Raw genomic sequence first — 17,998 nt, 5'->3', positions numbered from 1 at the left:
CCCTGGCAATACCCCCCCTTCCCCATCCTGTCCCACTCCTGCCCCCCCCTCCCAGGGGACACGGGAGCAGCCATTAGGACACAGCAGGAATTTGGGGGGCAATTTGTCAGGCACAAATAACAGAATTGCACCCACAAACAGGGAAACCCCCCCGGCCACTCCCTGCCCTGCACCCAGAGACAGGGAGATGCCTCAGACCCCCCCGTGCACCGCACCAGGGGACAGTGACACCCCCTGCACCCCAACCCCCCGCAACCTGACACCCGGGCACAGGGACAGGGACACTCCCGGACACCCTGCACTGCACCCAGGGGGAGGCTGCACCCTGGGGGAGGGGCGGGCAGCCGGACCCCACCGCGGTGTCCCCAACACCACGATGACACCGGCGGCTCTGGGGGGAGGGAGGGGCGCAAATCCGGCAAAGAAACGACCCCAGAGATCCGGGGGAGGAGGGGTGGGGAGAAGGAAGAGAAGCCGGGGACTAAGGGGGGAGTAGGGGGGCGAACGTGACGGCGGAACCGGGGGGGGCTGCCTCGACGGGGGTGAGGGGTGTCGGGGGGTGAGGTGTGGGGTGCAGGGGTGGGGGTGAGATGTGGGGGTGAGGTGTGGGGTGACGCTGCAGTGAAGCGGGGGGGCCGCGGCCTGCGCAATGGCGGCGTCGGGCGGCGCAGTCCCCGGCGGGGCCGCAGCCATTGGCCCCGGCGCAACGAGCGCGTCTGTTCTCAGCCCGGGATGGCGTCACCAGAGGCGGGGGGGTGTGGGGGGGAGGGACGGGACACCCACACCGTGACGGCCTCCCACAGTGCCACCGAGCCTGGAGCGGGAGATCCTGAGCCCCCTTCTCCCCCCCTCCCCGCCCCCCGCCAGCGCTGGTCGCATCCAACAAGGATGGAGGGCATGTGACCCCCTGCCCCCCCCCGACCCTGGACCCCCACCCCAATACACGCCCCCGGCGCAGGCCTGGCTGCGGGGCTGAGCACTGACCCACTCGTGGCATGTGTGGGCTGGAGGCGAGAGGGGAAGGGCCAGACCCCAGCCCCAGCCCTGAGCCTTAGGGTCGTAGAAAATTGCCACAGAGCCGGAATGTCCCTGGGTGCTGGGGGGGACCCCATGGGGTGTCCTGGGTGCAGTGGGGGGGCCAGGAGGGGTGTCCCTGGGTGCAGAGAAGGGATCCCAACGGGTGTCCCTAAATGCAAGAGGGGGTAATCCAAAAGGGATGTCCTTGTCCCTGGGTGCAGTGCAGGGTGCCCAGGAGTGTCCCTGTCCCTGGGTGTGAGGTTGAGTGGTGATTGGGGTGCAGTACGGGGTGCAGGGGGGGTGTCACTGTCCCCTGATGCGGTGCAGGGGGGGTCTGAAGTGTATCCCTGTCTCTGGGTGCAGGGCAGGGGGTGGCCGGGGGGGTGTCCCTTTTTGTGGGTGCAGTACGGGGGGGGACTCGGGGTGTCCCTGTCTCTGGGTGCAGGGCAGGAGGGTGCCCGGGGGGTTGCGAGGGCCAGGGGTGCAGGGAGCCCCCCGGAGGATGTCCCTGTCCCCCACAGCAGCACAGGAGAGTGCTGGAGGGGAATGGGGGGGCCGGGAAGGTGTTTCTGGAGAAGCACACGGGGGGTCTCAGGGGGGTGTGTGTGTTTGCGTCCCCGGTGGAGCCCGAGGGGTGTTCCCGACCCGGGGCACAGCAAGGGGGGAGGGGGAGGAGGGGGGGGTGTCCGTGTGTTTGCTTTTCCCGGGGGGGGAGGGGTGGGGCGGGGGGGTTGTGTCCCTGGTGAGAATGTTTGTGGTGGCCCGGGGAGGAGTTTGTGTCCCTGGGGGGGGGGGAGTTTGTGTCCCCAGCGGTGTCCGGGGGGTGTTTGTGCTCCCAGGATGGGTGTGTGTGGCCCGGGAGGGTCCGGGGGGGTGTTCGTGTCTTCGGGGGGTGACTGTTTGTGTCGCCGAAGGGGTGTTTGAGGGGGGAGGGAGAGGTGTTTGTGTCCCGGGGGGGTGTCCCCGTCCCGGGCGCAGCGCGGGGGCGGGGCGGGGCGGGCCCGGTCCGCACTATAAAACCGTGGGGAGCGGCGGCCGCGCGTCCCCTCCCGGCGGCGGAGCGGAGCGGAGCGGGTGGCGGTGCGGGCTGCGGTACCACCAGCAGCGGCGGCTCTGCGGGGCCGTGCCGGTGAGAGCTGCCGGGACGGGGGGGGCAGAGGGCCCGGGCGGGGCCGCAGCCCTCTGACCCCCCCCCCCCATCGCTCCTTTCCCCGCAGGTCTCGGCCACCCCCCGGACTCCCCTCCGGCTCTGCCCGTCCCTCCGCCTCCCTTCCCCCCCCACCCGTTTATTTTTTTTTTTTTTTCGGTTCCCCCCCTATTTCTCTCAGCAACGTCGCCCCCCGCCGCTCCTCCCCGCAGCAAGATGGTGCAGAAGAAATCGGAGATCCCGGGTTTCCACCGCTCCTTCAAGGTAAGGGGTTGCTCCTCTTCCCGGGACCGCGCCGGGGGGGTGCTGCGGGATCGTGCCGGGGGGGGCTCTGGGGATGCTCCAGGGCCGGGGTGCGGACAGGGCCGGTGCGGGCCCGCGGCGCTCGGATCCTGCGGTCTGCAGCGTTATGCGCCGCATCCCCGAACTGCAGGGGAAGGCGGGGGGGGGGGGGGCTTCTTTCTGCCCGCCGCGCCCCCTTCCCGACACCCCCCGCAGGAGGGGAACACCCGGGATGCTGCCACCCAAACTGGGCACCGGAACCCCCCTGTCCCCCTCGCCCCGAGGGTTGGGCTACTCCCGGAGGGAGGGTCCCCAGAGAACCCCCCCCCGGGCGGGCCCTGGGATGCTGCAGTAAGGGTTTGCTCCCCCCTCTGTAACTCTCGGGGATTCCCTGTGGGGGAGGCAGCACTGTGCCCCCCCTAGCTGCACCCATGCACCCCTTAATGTGCCACCGGGGAGCCGGGTTGGAGCAGGGGGCTGGGCTGCAATGCTGGGGGGGCGGTGGCTTCTTGTGGGGCGAAGGGTACAGGGGGCTGGGGGGACCCTGCTGGGCTGGGGGACTGCAGGGGCTTACCAGGCTCGACCCCAGGACCTGTTGTGCAAACGTCCGTGGGCCAGACCCTGGCACCTTCTCCGGGGCTGTGGTAGAACTCAGGGGTGGCCATGGCACCCCCCGCCCCACCCGTGCCCCGTCACTCGGCTGTCACCATCGGGAGGTGCGGGAGGGGGCCCGATCCTGAACGCTGCCTCTGGTCCCGGGCCGCGGCCCAGCGCTTTGGTGGGATCTTTGTTTAGTTTGGCTCCCGGCGCTCCGAGGGATGCTGGGAGATCACCCGAAACCTGCCCGGCTTATTTTAGCTGACACCTAATCCTGCTTTTAAGGCTTTTGGCTGGCGTTTGGCTCCCTCCTCAACACCCCCCCCACATACACACACACCCTTTGGGGTGCCTGGGGACAGGGACACCTCGGATGTGCTGATGGAGCCGGTGTGCAGCGTCCGCCCTGCACCTCCCATCCCCCAAACCTTTTGTGTGTCGGTGCTGCGGCAGCTGCCAGGGCCCTGTGCCCCCCTCGGTCCCCTCTGTATTCCCTCTGGGAGCCTCGTCCTGCCTGTGGAACAGGGACTTATTCTGGGGGGGGGGGCACCCTAATGCGGGGTCCTTGGCCCCATGGCTTGGGTGGGGGTGGGGCAGCAGCTGAAGGGCTATGCTGCACTCCAAAAATTCAGATTTGTTGTGGGTTTTTTTTGTTTTTTTTTTTTTTTTTTTTTGTTTTTTTTTTTTTTTTTTTCCTTTGGGGTGGGGAGGGTAGGGTGTAAGCTGACAAAGCGCTGGGCAGGAATGTTTTTCCCCAGAGATCTGGAATGGTGTTTGGTTTGCTAACGTGCTCTCCCTCCACCGCGGTGGGAATGTCCCCAGTGTCCCCCCCCTCCCCCCCTCTCTCCCGAGCCACCCCGGCAGCAAGCGGGGTTTTTCTGGCTGTTTCTGGCGGTGGGACCGGGGTTTTCGCAGTTCCTGCGCTGGGGTTGGCAGCCGGCCCGGGCACCAGGGCAAGCGGGCGGGTTCGGGAGCGCTGCCGGCAGCCGCCTTCTCCGCCCAAACAGATTTCGTAACCCCCCCGAGACCGGGGCCCTTTCACCTCCCCGCCCGGGCACCCCGGTACTGCCCCGTCCCCCCCGGGGGCCACCCAGGGATCCGGCAGGCAGAGGGTACCCGTGTCCCCTTCGGGGTGGTGGGACCAGAACCACCAGGGGTTGGGGTTCCCGTTCCCTTCTCCCCTCCAGGGTGCAGGGGGAGCGTTTGGAGAGGGGGCTGGTCCTGCCAAGTCTCAAAACCAGGCGGGTATGATGTCCCCTCTGTCACAGGCTCCAGCCCACCGTGACCTTGCAGGGAGCTGGGAGGACACGGTGTGGTGGCTCCTGAGCCCATCCTGCCCCAGGGCTTTTTTTATCCTCCCCCCTCGCTGTATCTGAGGCCTGGAAGGAGATTGGAGGTTGGGTTGGTGCAGGCAGCCCGAGTCCCCTTTCACTGTTCCCCATATGCTGGTGTGGAGCTGCTGGCGTGGAGGCATGACCTGGCAGCACCATCCTCATCAGGAGATATGATCAAACCCTTCCTCCTCCTCTTTCTCCTCCCATGGCTTTTCCTGGGGCTCTGCCATGTCCTGCTGGTGTCCTGCACGTGAGCTGGTGTCTTGCACCAGTGGGCAGGTGGGCAGGGTGTGTGCCAAGGCCAGGAGCACACTGTCTGTACTGGGACAGTATATGCTCCGTGTTTGACTGGGTGGCCAGTAGCAATCCAGTCCAGTGGCCACTATTGCACTGCACTCCTGTTCTTGGCCTCCACAGGGACAAAACCCCTTTGATCTGGAGTTTGATCAGTCCAACCACCTGGAGCCTGTCTTCAACTTCGAGTGCCCCCCCCGTCCTGGTGAGCTGAGGGTGCTGTGTCCTGGGGGACTCCTCCCATCCTTGCCCCTGGCCCTTTGGGCTCCTCCAGAGACTTTGGAGGTCTGCCCCGGGGCAGTGATGCTGGAGGAGCATGGGGTGGCTGGGGGTGACTCAGTGGTGGCTTTGCTGTGCTGCAGACATGCCTTCAAGTCAACCCATTGATATCCCTGATGCCAAGAAAAGGAACAAGAAGAAGAAGCGCTGCAGAGCCACTGACAGCTTCTCTGGCAGGTTTGAAGGTGAGCAGGGGCTGCCTAGGGCCAGGGCTGGAGCCCTCGTGGTATCCCCAGATGTGGGGACAAGCCTGGGCAGAAGGGACAGCCATGGTGTGTCCCGTGCTGTGGGAGGCTGGCAGCTCAGGTGACCTCTTCCCTTCCAGATGTTTACCAGCTGCAGGAGGAGGTGCTGGGAGAAGGGGCTCACGCCAGAGTCCAGTCCTGCATTAACCTCATCACCAACAAGGAGTATGCTGTGAAGGTAAACAAACCTCTGCTGTTTGAGAGTGCAGACAGCTCCCTCCCACCTCTGCCTCAGTTTCCCTTTCTACCCTTTCATCTGGGGCTTTTCCTGCTTGCATGACCATGTGATGCTGGCACAGGACAAGGGTCGAATGGGATTGAAGGGGAAGGAGAGGGCCAGAGCCAGGCCGTGCAGGTGTCACACCTGCCACCACCCAGCTTTGGGATCTTGGTCAATCCCTTTAGCCATGCTCCTCTCTGTGGAAATTACAGCAGATGGAAAACTAAATTACTGCTTGCAGCAGGTCTGGGGACTCCAAGGGGGTGTGGTGCTGGCAGGGTGGCCAGCTCCTACTCACCACGGGGAGGTCTCCGTGGCCCTGCAGGCATGTGGGTGCTGGAGGCTCCCAGCCATGGTGTCAGAAGCTGGGATGGGCCCAGTGTCAAAATGGGGCCACGTGGAAGGAGAACTTGGTGTCACCCATCGCCTAAGGGGAGACCCTTGGATGCCTCAGTGGGGAAACTGAGGCAGTGGGGAGTAGGCTGAGTAGCAGTGGGGTGCTCTGTGCCCCAAAGGGCTGGGGCTGGTGGGAGCACCCATCTTTCCATCTGCCAGGCTGTGAGTTGGGACCCCCTGTTCCTTCCTTCCCTTGTGCCATGTCCCCTGTGCACAGGCTGTGCCCATGCTGTAGATGGAAACCCCCTGTTCCCCCATGCTATGTCCCCTGTGCACAGGCTGTACCCATGCTGTAGGTGGGGAGCCCCTGGCCCCCCCATGCCATGTCCCCTGGGCACAGGCTGTGCCAGTGCTGGCCCGTGGCAGTGTCACATGGGTCTCTCCTTGGCCCTGGCCCCAGCCCCGGGAGGGAGCGGCTTGGCACCGAGGTGGGGAACATCTTGTTCTGCTGCCTTAACCCCTTCAGGCACCCCCTGCCTGCTTCCACCCGGCTGCAGGGGTCCCCAGGGCTAGCTGGGAGGGGGTGCAGAGCTTCCTGGTGTTGTGTGTCCCCCCCCCATCATCTTCAGCCCATCAGGAGTGACCCTCCCTGAGCTTCCCCTTTGCATTTCAGATCATTGAGAAGCGGCTGGGTCACATCCGCAGCAGGGTGTTCCGGGAGGTGGAGATGCTGTATCAGTGCCAGGGACACAGGTAACACGGGGGGGTCACCATCCCTGCCCCTCCCGTGGCTGTTGGCAGTAGGGCTGAGACCGGGCTGATGCTCAGGACACCCCTGGGTGGTAGCCAGGCAGCTCTCCCTCCCCTCAGGCTGGCTGGGAGCATCTTGAGGCACCCTTAGCAGTTGCCATGATGGGGACACAGGGTGGGGGCCAAGGTGGGGTGGTGCTGGGGGCCAAGCCCAGTGCTGCCAGGGCTGGTCCTGGAGAGGGGCAAGGGGGCCAGGGGGGGCTGCCAGCAATCGGGGGGCTGAAAGTGCTTCTGCCCCCCTGAAACGCAGCTGAGGGGCCCCAGCCGTGTGGTTTCAATCACTGCAAATGCAATTTTCCTGTCCTGTACCCTCAAACCCCCTCCCTGCCCTGGGGATCTGTAGTGGGTGTAAGTGTTGGGGGGGGGGCTGCAGCAAGAGGAGGATCTCGGGAGGGTTTTGGGGGGGTGCTGGGCTGATGCCACTGTCCCCACAGGAATGTCCTGGAGCTGATTGAGTTTTTTGAGGAGGAGGAGAGGTTTTACCTGGTGTTTGAGAAGATGAGAGGAGGTGAGTGTGATGCCAGGGTTGGGGGAGCCAGGGTGAGAAGAGCCCCCCACGAGCCCCCCAGCTCTGCTCTCCCCTGGCTGCAGGCTCCATCCTCACCCACATCCACCGGAGACGCCACTTCAACGAGCTGGAGGCCAGCATGGTGGTGCAGGATATCGCCAGTGCCCTGCATTTTTTGCACAACAAAGGTGAGTTGGGATGCCCCAGGGAGCCACCGTGCCCCCCCCTGCCCTGGGGGTGTTATCAGCTCCCCTGGGGGGTGCTGCCTCCCCTGATCCTCCTGCCCAGGGCTCAGGGCTGGCCCCAGGCACGCAGGGTCAGGCCCAGCAGCATCACGAGGGTTTTGGTGGTGCAGAGCCTGTTCCTCTGGTTTGGCCAGGACTCGGGGCCAATTTTTTTGCAGTGATGTGGGTCAGGGAGGGCGGGATCCCTCTGCCACCCCTGGAGCTTTGTCCAGGAATATATGGGGGGGGGAAGCCTCGGTTTGGGGGTGAGGGGCAGATTTTTGCCTTCCTGATCTCGTTCTCTTTCCCCCTAGGAATCGCTCACAGGGATCTAAAACCAGAAAATATTCTGTGTGAGAGCAATGAGCAGGTGAGGGGGGAGGAGCTGGGGTGAGCACAGGGATGGTTGGGTGAGTGGGGGGGCACAGGGGATGCTGCCGGGGGGGTGTTACAGGTCCCCTCCACAGGGGATGCTGTTGCTGCTGCAACATACGCCATGGAAACGACCCGGCACTAATGAGCAGCTGGGGTGTGAAAGCAAGGCTGAAGGTGCCCAGGGGGGTCTTGGTGGGGGGGTCACTGGCTGCTCTTCCTTCCCTCCCCCAGGTCTCCCCCGTGAAAATCTGCGACTTTGATCTGGGCAGTGGCATCAAACTCAATGGCGATTGCTCTCCCATCTCCACCCCGGAGCTGCTCACCCCGGTAAGTGTGCAAACCCCGGCAAGCGTGCAAACCCCGGCAGAGGAAGGGGCGGGGAATGCCCGTGGGGGGGCTGCCCCTCGGGTTTTGGGGACGGGGCTGCATGCAGACCTCCCCCACGCTTGTTGCTCCCCTCGCTGATGCCGCCTTCCCCGCCCCGCAGCAGAGGGGGGGATGCGGTTTCGTAATGCGGGAAGGGGGGGGAGGGAGGGCGGGAGGAGGAGGAGAGCGGGGGCCGGGCGGTGCGGAGGGGCTGGCGCAGAGCCCAGGGGGGCCGGGCGGTGCGGGGGGGGGCTGGGGGGCTGGCGCAGAGCCCGGGGGTGCTGGCGCAGAGCCCGGGCTGCCGTGAGCCTTAGCAACAGCCGTCCCTGGCAGAGGCGGCCGCGCAGGGGCCGGGGCTGGCGGGGGGGAAGTGGGTCAGGGCTGGGGGAGCCGGGAGGGGGGGGTGGGCATTGTGATTCCCTCTCTTGTGGGTGGGAGGGGGCTGCCGCCCCTCGCCCCCCTCCTCCCCTTTACCTGCTGTGTGATAGAATGTGGAGCCTGCTGGGTGGTCACCCCAAAGGTTTCTGGGCTGGACCCCCATGTGAGGAGCTTTCCCACCTCCCAGGGGGGATGCTGAGAGTGCCTCCTCACCCCCCGCGGGAAGCCCCACTGCTCCTATTGCCTGCAGCAGGGCCCCCCCCTGCTGATGAGGGGTGCACAACAGCAGAGGTGGGGGCCAAAACACCCTAAGCCCCCTTATTCCTCTGCATTTATCTTCCTGCTGGGACAGGGGCTGAATTCCTGAGGTGTCCTGAGTTTCCCTGTTCTCAGAAAGCTGGGGAGGGGGGGTGGGGAGGTGGCTGTCCCGGTCCCTGAAGAGTTAAAGCCCTGGTGCAGGGAGGTGGTTGGGGTTTTGTTTTCCTGCGGTGGCATCAGCTGCTGGGGCTGTGGAGGCCTCTCCTTAGGAGGCCCCTGGTTAGGTTAGGGGGTGATTATCTGCTGGCTGCAGCTTGGGTCTGCCCTGGTCACGAGGCCCGTGTGGGCTGCGGGTCAGTCACGTGCCGTGGAAAGCCCCAGAATCCCGGGAGCGATGGAGGAACTGGGAAGGGGCTGGGGCTCCTGTCAGTGTCCCGGTGGCCATCCCTGCTCCCACAGCCCTCCCTGCAGCAGGCAGAGGAACAGCCCCAGCCGGATCATCCCCATCCCCACCTGCCTGCGGTGCTTTGCGGCCGCTCCCAGGAGGAGACGGGGCGGGTGCTGAGCTGGTTGGGTTGTGGGAGTGCCCAGGAGGTGGTTGTACCCCTTTAGGCTCTTTTATTTTGGGGTGGTAGCTGCCTCCTCTCCCCTTTGGGGTGACCACAAAAGGTCAGTGGTGTCCCTCCTGTGATGGGATGTGGTAGGAAACCCGGTGAGGGCAGGGCCCTCAGCTCTGCCAGGAGCAGCCCCGTGAAGCAGCCGTGCCTGCAACCCCCATTTCAGGGGGTGCAGCTCTGGCAGGGCCCCCCCAGCCCTGCCCCATCATCCCCCATCCTTCGGGGCTCACCCCACCCTCTCCCCACAGTGTGGCTCTGCTGAATACATGGCCCCGGAGGTGGTGGAAGCCTTCAACGAGGAGGCGTCCATCTATGACAAGCGCTGTGACCTGTGGAGCCTGGGTGTCATCCTGTACATTCTGCTCAGTGGGTACCCCCCTTTTGTGGGCCACTGTGGCTCTGACTGTGGCTGGGACCGAGGCGAGGCATGCCACACCTGCCAGGTGCGTGGGGGGGACATTTTTGGCATTGCCAAAAACCCACCGACCGTTTGGCAGCACCGCTCCCAGCTCAGCCCCTCTTATTTTTATTCTGTTCCCCCCCCCTCCCTTCCCCTGCACAGAACATGCTCTTCGAAAGCATCCAGGAGGGGAAATATGAGTTCCCTGACAAGGACTGGGCACACATCTCCTTTGGAGCCAAAGATCTCATTTCCAAGCTGCTGGTGAGAGATGCCAAGAAGCGGCTCAGTGCTGCCCAGGTCCTGGAGCACCCCTGGGTGCAGGGGGTGAGTGTTGCTGCCCCCCCCCCCCCCTTCTGCTCCCCAAAGCTGGAGTGGGGGACACCTCCTGTGGAGTGCCCAGCTCTGACCGATGTGTTTTGTTTCAGTGTGCCCCAGACAACACCCTGCCGACCCCCATCATCCTGCAGAGGTGAGCATGGGTGGCTCTGGGGTTGGGGAGACACGTCCCAGCCCCCCAAATCTTGTTTCCCCTCCACTCTTGCTGCTTTTCAGGGGCTCTGCTGCAGCTCTTGCTGTCTGGGCAGTGCTTGCAGCATGTGATTTGGGTTCAAGCTGTGTTTTTTGGTCCATGATTGGTTCAGAGTGGCATGCAAGTCGGATGGGGGGGGTGGGGGGGGGAGGGAGGGAGCACCCCAATACTTGACCCCAGTGTCCCTCCAGTCCCTCACCCCCTGCCCTTCCCCACAGGAACAGCAGTGCCAAAGAGCTCACGTCCTTTGCTGCCGAGGCCATTGCTGTCAACCGCCAGCTGACGCGGCACGACGAGGATGAGGAGGAGGAGGCGGAGGAGGAAGCACGACCCATCATCATCAAAGCTACCTCACGGGCCATGCAGCTCTCCCCCCCCTCCGAGTCCAAGCTGGCCAAGCGGCGGCAGAAGAGCAGCCTGGCCAAGGCGGTGGCCGCCGGGCAGCATCTGGTGGCCCCGCTGGTCCTGGTGGCCGACCAAGCCTGAGCTGTGCCCCTCCGACCTGCTGTACCCCGTGCCCCATCTCCCCCTTTCTTTCTTTACCCCACTTCCCCCCCACCCCTAAGTCCCCACCGTTTCTGGCTAGTGACAAGATCAGGACTCCTCCCTGTGGCTGGTTTCCAAGGTTTTGCTGATCTTGTAGGTCTGGGGGTGGGAGGGATTGTTTAAGATCTTTTTTTTTTTTTTTAAGGTATTAAATCAAGCGTGAGGTTGCTTCACCCAGGGCACACTCAAGGACATCTGACAGACACATGGACTTTTGTTTCCTGACTCTTGGTTACTCCTTTGACATTTTTTTTTTCCCCCCCCTTCCCGACACCAAAGGACTCTTTGTATCCGCGGCTGCTCTGACGATCTCAGCTCATTTCATACTGTGAACAAAAGACCCTCGGTCGTGTTTCCAACAACGGGAGTTGGGTTTTAACCTCGTCCCTCCCCTCGGAGCTGCAGGTCTTTCTCCGATCTTGGGGTAGATCCCATAAGATCCCCTCCCAGGGGTCCGGGAGCCCCTCCGTCCCGTGCTCGGGGTTGTCCCCAGGGGGGACACGATGGGGTCTTGTGCAGGGAACCGCTGAGGCCGAGGAGGGATGGTGCCAGTGAGGGAGCAGTGCCCCATCCCACCAAGCCACCCTCTCTCCTTGGCAGCCTGCTTCCAGAATAAGCTATTCAGCCCCCCCCCCCCTTTTTTTTTTTCTTGGTTTGTTTTCTTTCTTTTCCTTTTTTTTTTTTTTTTTTTTTTTTTAATTATTGTTGGTTTTAAACTGCCAGCTGTGCTTCTCTACAGGGCATGGAGAAATGTCTTCCTTTCCTCCCACACTCCAGCCAGCAGCTCCCCAGGGGTAAGCTGAGAGCCGAGGGGATGCACAGGCATTTGGGGCTGTGCTCTTGCACTGGGCTGGGTGTTGCACCCCCTGTTTTTGGAGGGGGGGGAGAGGGGATCATTGGCAGGTGTGCCCTTGTGGACATGGAATGTGGGATGAAGGGTCTCCAGCCAAAAAATGCCTCTCTGTGACCAGTGGGGTGGTCTGGGGAAAGAGAGAACCCTTGGTGAAGAGCTGCGGGGTGGTGTGACCTGGTGTGGCTTTGGGCTGGCCCCAGGGCTGCCGTGGCAGGGGGGGTCTGGGGGTGCAGAGTGTGCCCAGTGCCCAGGGGGTGCTGGTGGGCTTTGGGTTGGGCTGGCAGCAGCCCCCAAGGGCCATGGTGTGCAGCAGTGGGCTGGGATATGGGCCAGAGGGTTAGAGGTTGGGGCAGCAATGCTTGAGCAGTGCAGGGTCTGTCAGGTGGCTGGGGAGAGCTGTGCATGTCTGTTCACACGTGTTCACGTGGCTCACTGTTCCTCCGTGTTCATGCATGTGTGTGCACAGGGTTGCCCTTTCCTCACAGCTTGCTTTGGGGAAGGAAGGGAATGTAGGTGTGGGTAGGACTTGGGATGCTGCATCAGGATGAGGCCTTGGCTGGGGTCTAGGGCTGGATCCATCCAGGTGAGCGGGCTGGGGTCCAGCTCCTGCAAACCCCCTTGCACCAAGCTGGAGCAGCAAACCTCTGCTCCATGCCACTGAGCTGTGCCCTCCCTGCATCCCACCAGAGAGGGGGGGAGAGGGTGTCCCCTTCATTAGCCAGCTCCTCTTCCTCCCAACTCAATGCTTTGAGCTTGAGAGCTGAAAAAAGCAGCCTCTGCCCATCTTGTGCACAGGTGAAGGCTTAAGGAGCTTGCTTTGAGCTGGGGAAGAGACTTCCCCGGGTCTTCAGCTGAAGACAGTCACTATCTCCAGAAGAGAAAGTTCTCCTTTTTATTTTAAGACTGCTGACAGCAATACTATGCAATACATGTTGTTTTTTGTTTCAGGGAGGTGTGTGTGGGTTATCTTGGGAGATGATGATCTTGGGTGTTGATGGAGTTTGGGGCAGGGATTGTTTTCTCTTGCCCTTTGAAGCCCTTCTGCTGAGCAGCATCAGTGGGGCAGGGAGGGCAGCTCCCCTTTCCCCCCATCCCCCCAAAACCACCTCACCCTTGCAGTCTCCCCTACAAGCTCCTGGTCCCACCACCCCAGTTGGGAGATGGTGAGGGGACAGCCCCCACCACAGGCACTGGGACACCGTGGAGAGGCCTCCTCTAAAGGCAAAAGAAAAAGACACAAATCCATCTTGATTGTACATCATTGCTTTTTATAGCTTATTTTGTTTTATCAGTTGTAGATAATTTCCTTGTTGTCTTACATTAAGAAATACTTGAATGATGTGTACAGTACGCGATGCCTTGAGCTGGTGTTGTGGAAGCTATCGTTGATGCTGCACGCCGCAGCCCTTTTTTAAAAAAAAAAAAAATCATGGGAAGGGGAGCGCTGGGGGATGTCTTCAATTTATTTTTTTTTTTTAAGTCCCCCGTGCTTTAGTTGGTGAGCAGAATTTCCCCCCTTTCCCCTGTGTAAGACCCATCTCTATTCTATCAGCAAACCCCCCTCTCCTGATGGCTCCTGCAGTGTGGGGGGCTCATCCCTGCTCAGCATCCTCGGCTGGGGATGCCCAGAGCTGCTGCAGGTGTTTGCATCGGGGGGATGGAGGTGCTGGGGAGCACGTCAGCTCCTTGTTGGTTGCTCTGCTCAGGCTTGGCCTCGGGGTTTGGTTTGGTTTGAGCGTGGAGCGGGTGCTCCGTGGCACCCGTGGGGGTACCCGGGCTGGTGAGCTCCTGGCAGCTCTGGTGTGCGGGGGCTGTGAGTTTATGAAGGATCTTGAAATGCCTTTAGAGCTCGGGGATTGATTCCCAAACCCCTCTTGCCCTGACCAGCAGCAGTGTTGGGCACCTCTGGGGGCCTCTGCAGTGCTTGGGTGATGCTTGGGGCTGGACATCCCCTCCCAGGGTGGTTTCCAGACAGATGCTCCCTGACCTGCAGTCCAGCACCAGCCAACCCCTCTCACCAATGTCCTTCTTCTTCTTCCTCTTCCAAAGCCTTCCCCCAGAGCATCTGTCTTGGAAACCAACTTCAAAAAGATTTTTTTTTTTTTTTCTCTTTTAAAGGCTGGAAATTTTAAGCGTTTTTGGCTTCCTCTTCTTCCCCCCCACCCTTCCTTTGGCCGACTAACTCGACTTAGAACTGGTTAGAAATGTTTACTGTGAAGCTAACTTTTTTTTAATCAAAACAGGAGAAACTTTCTCCACTTTACAATTGATGAAGACTGCCAAAGCTGGTTCGATAAGTCACGTTAACGCACTGTTGGTTTGTACAAGGGCAGCCTCTGCTTGGGGGCTGGCTGGAAAATAAAAAAGAAAATGAAAAAAAAAAAAAAACAAACAGAAAAAAAACCACAAAAAAAAAAAGGAAAAAAGGAAAAAAAAGAAACCACAAAAACAAGCACTTTACTGTATGTACCAGGTGAACTGATACAGCTGAACTGAAGTTTTCCTTTATAACAATTGTTGATGCCAGAATTTTGTATTCTGTTTTGTAAGAATTTAATAAAAATGCATTGAGACCTACATGGTTGGTGCCTGGCTCTCAGGGGGTCGGGCAGCACAGGGCAAACAAGCCCCCAAGTGCAGCCACCCAAAGGATCTTCCTCTTGGTTGTCCTTCCCAGACCTCACCACCTCCTCCCCAACCTGTGGCTGGTCCGGAGGGGGGCTGGGGGCCAGGCAGGGTTTGGACTCCCAGTGCTGGGTTTGGATGCCAGGAATTTGTGCTGGCAGCAGCTCAGGCCCTGACTCACTTTTCCCAGTGGGGTGGTGTGATCCACTGTGTCCCCAAATGGGGGCTGGAGGGTCATGGTGCAATAAACAGGAGGATGGAGCCTGCCTGAGGTGTGCCATCCCCTCCCCTTTCAGAGAGACCACTCACTCATTTTCTCCCCACACCTTTATCTGGCAGGTTGCAGAGCGGAAAACTTGAGGAAAGTGGGGAGTGCTCTGGAAATGGGATTTTCTGGGCACTCAGCACCCAGGGGAGGGCAGGGAGCCTGGCCTGGGCTTGCTGAGCCCCCAAGCAGTGTCTGGAGGTGGTGGGGATGGGGGAGCACCTGGGGACTGGGGAAGGTGCCAGAGGTAGCAGAGCAGAGAGGGTTCCATACCTGCTGGGGGACCAGCATCAATGTTTTCTTTACAGTTTTTTTCTTTTTTCATGCAGACCCTGCAGATGATCTAAGATGCTGCGTGCATCCCAGGAAGGTTGTGTCAAAGGGGCCTTTGCTGCAGAGGGTGGTTTAGGTTTAAGTCTGTAAAATTTCTCTGCATGGTCAGTTCCCCCCCCCCTTCTCTTGCCCCTGGTTTCACAGGTATCTGGTAGCTGGAGACAGTTGCAGAGCACATGCAGAGAAAGGGCAGCTCCAAAAATAAACCAGTGCCGGGTTAAAATAACCTGTGCCTCTCTGGTGCTTGAGCAGCAGCACAGAACAGGCTCCCCTGCTGGGATAAGGCTCCACAAATAAGTCTGTGGTGATTTCCACTGGAGAAAAGCCCCACAGTGATGCTGTAGCAACCCAAGGAGGGTGGGCAAGCAGACAGACAAAGGGTTTTTGGCATTTTGGGCCTCAACCTGGCTATATAAGTGACAGGAGACCAGCTGGATCATTAACCAAGGTTTTCATTCACTATCTGCTCAAAACAAATCTTAAAATGAGGACCAAAAGGATCATGAGGCCCACACATGACCTCAGTCCTAGACTGGTGTTCTAAACAGTGAGTGAGGCCCAAAACAAGAGAGCATGTGGAGAGAAAGGTGTGAAGGGCTGAAAAATGCTCAGGGAGTCACCACCTGTCCAGCAACCAAAACAAACTTTTTTTTTTTTTTTTTAGAATGTGCCCTTTTGGTGTCATTTTGTGGCTGGTGCATAGGTGTGCAGGTTCTCCCTCTGTAGCCATCTCAGGGAGCAATGTACCCTGGCAGATCCCAGCACATGGGTCCAGCCCTGCAGCAGTCTGGTTCCTTGGTGTCATGAGTACAGCATGGCACTGCTGTCACCTCCACCAGCTGGAAAAGCCTTGGTCAGTCTTGTGTTTGTGGGCTTGGATGGGCAACTGAGGCTTTTGGAGAGCCACGGAGTTCAGGTTTGGCTTTCTCCCAGGATTTCAGCTCTGGGTGGAACTTCACAGGCTTTGGGAGCTGTGGTCAGTCAGCAGGAAGAAAGCAGTGTGAGGATTTCCTAAAGTTTAGGAGAGCATCTCTGTCTGTGCCCCTTTGAGACTTCACTGCCATCCATGTCTGGAGTGGGTCATAGGCCTCATGATTCAGCTTCTCAACTGACTGAAGGTTTAAATAAAGGTCTGGTGCCAAAGTACAGGGTTTGGCAAGTCCCACTTCAGCCCTCCTCTGGCTACCACCCAACGCTCTGTCTTTGCCATGCAGCCCTCCTTGGAGCTTCATTTCTTCTTAACATAACTCCTATGAGACGAGCTGCTCAGTCAGGGAAGCACTGCCCCCACATTCCTGTTGCTTGGAATACATATTCTGTAAATGTATTTTTTCCTCTACAAGGTAGAGAAAGGCCAGGTGTCCTCTGCCATGGAACTTAGAGCACTCTGCTCCCACCGGTTCCATTCCAGCCCTTGTCCAGCTGAGACCCTCTATTTCCAGACCAATATTTCATCAGCCTTCAACTGAATCACAGTGATGCCCTCACCTCGAGTTATTGCTGTGCTCAGGCTTTTCATGATCTTGCAGTTACCCCATCTCAAGTAGTGCTGCTGTTTGCTGAGTGCCTAATTTGTGAAGAAATCTGTTGGCTATCAGCTCCGGAAATATCGGTGCCGTGCTGCTTTTATGAGCCCTGGTTGTCAGATGTATTTTGGGGATGTTAGATTCTCCCGTGTGGTTCTTTCCTTTGTATTTCTTTTGTCAAATACACTGCTAATTGCTGCTGTGTTGGCCTGGGGATGCTGTAGAAAATGCCTGGCCCCATTCCACAGAACCAAGGTGACCAAGTGTCCCACTGCAGATTTCTGCACTATCCGTATTATCCCTTCTTATTTCTCCTTATTTTCCTTACACTGGTCCTGGGTTGAGCCTCTGGCTACTGCCACAATATGAATCATTCTTGCTTAGTTCATCGTGTGCAGAATAAATAGGATCTGTCTAATGAGCCACAGCAGGGCCAGGACGGTGAGTAAGGCACAGAAAAGGTGGTGGTGCTGGGGAGATCAGTGTTGAACAGGAAGGGATCACTTACTGGATCCCGGGTCATCTGGAGAGCTCTGGTGGGTATCAAATCTCCTCCCAGCATGACAGAGAAGCATGCACCCTCCTTGGCAGGCACACCAACCCCCTTGGAAGCACCACTGTTTCTTGAAGATGGCCCAGAGGAGGATTTGCAAGCAGGAAATGCTATGACACAGAGACTTCAGCCTCTACCACCTCGATCCCCACCAGCATGGGCTGGGCTGGATGTTCACATCACCTCCTTGCTACGCCAGGGGCCTCTTGGTGACCCTCCTGGGAGCTCTCCTGAAGCCGAAGGGGCTGTGGGATCAAGCAGTCGGTACCCACCTGCCCTGGGAGGAGGCTCCAGGCCACTTCTGCCAGGAATCAGCAGCGTCCTCCTGTCCTTCCAGGCGCACGCAGCAGTCTTTAGCTCCCTCTAATGTTTACGGCCCGAAAGAAGCATCCAAAAGCCAAAGAGGACTGAGCAGGGACCGGGCAGGCATCCAGATAATCTTGAGAGTAGAAAAATGTGATGCTGAAATGCATGGAAGCAGCTCGGCCAGCAAGGAGGTGTGAGTGTGTGATGTGCTGAGCAAATGGCGTGAAAGACAAAAGGAGGCAGTGTTTTAAAAAGAGAATATATCTGTATTTCATGCTCAGTTATTATTAATATAAGGAAGATTTCACAAGAAAAAGAACTGTTCCTCTTCTTCTCCTCATTCCTGCATGCACAGACCAGATGCCAGAAGGATTATTAGCATTGCCAGCTCTGAACACTGCATAGCTGTGGCTACAGGAGTTTCCCAAACTCGCTCACATGAAGTGTTACACAGCCTTAAAAAATGCAGCAGAAACCTGCCAGCAGAAATAGGTATTTGATAACATGATATAAAACCAGGCCAGAAGCTCTTGATCAAAATTAGGGGTGTTACAACACAGCAGCAATGTGCCACCACAGCACCTGGCCATAGTGGTTAATTTGTGAGATCCTTGAGCTAATCAAGGGTCTGGAAGCTTTGAATCAATATAAAAAGCTTGTCTTCATGTATTACAGAATCCTTAATGCAAAGACAGAGAAAACAGAAGGGGACATCTCCTCACTGAATGTGTCAAATCAAGGACCACACATTTGGTCCTGAATGCAGATGCAT

At 59.3% G+C, this 17,998-nt stretch overlaps 1 protein-coding gene across 2 annotated transcripts; it reads left to right on the top strand.

Moving 5' to 3' along the window:
* The first annotated feature begins 2,012 nt into the window (after positions 1 to 2,012).
* On the top strand, positions 2,013 to 14,195 carry MKNK2 (MAPK interacting serine/threonine kinase 2). Of its 2 annotated transcripts, XM_071728081.1 has the most exons (14): positions 2,013 to 2,146; positions 2,235 to 2,428; positions 4,795 to 4,876; positions 5,034 to 5,135; positions 5,276 to 5,373; positions 6,425 to 6,504; positions 6,996 to 7,069; positions 7,153 to 7,257; positions 7,608 to 7,663; positions 7,900 to 7,995; positions 9,536 to 9,730; positions 9,850 to 10,014; positions 10,116 to 10,159; positions 10,438 to 14,195. In XM_071728081.1, exons 2-14 carry the CDS (start codon positions 2,381 to 2,383, stop codon positions 10,703 to 10,705), a joined length of 1,413 nt encoding a protein of 470 aa, XP_071584182.1. In that variant the 5' UTR covers positions 2,013 to 2,146; positions 2,235 to 2,380; the 3' UTR covers positions 10,706 to 14,195. The 2 variants fall into 2 exon arrangements, with proteins under 2 accessions (XP_071584182.1, XP_071584181.1); XM_071728080.1 differs by lacking the exons at positions 2,013 to 2,146; positions 2,235 to 2,428 and adding an exon at positions 4,591 to 4,656.
* The last annotated feature ends 3,803 nt before the right edge of the window (positions 14,196 to 17,998 follow it).

This window comes from Heliangelus exortis, chromosome 28, assembly GCF_036169615.1.
Source record: "Heliangelus exortis chromosome 28, bHelExo1.hap1, whole genome shotgun sequence".
NCBI lineage: Eukaryota > Metazoa > Chordata > Aves > Apodiformes > Trochilidae > Heliangelus > Heliangelus exortis.
This window is presented reverse-complemented; position numbering and strand designations above follow the sequence as displayed.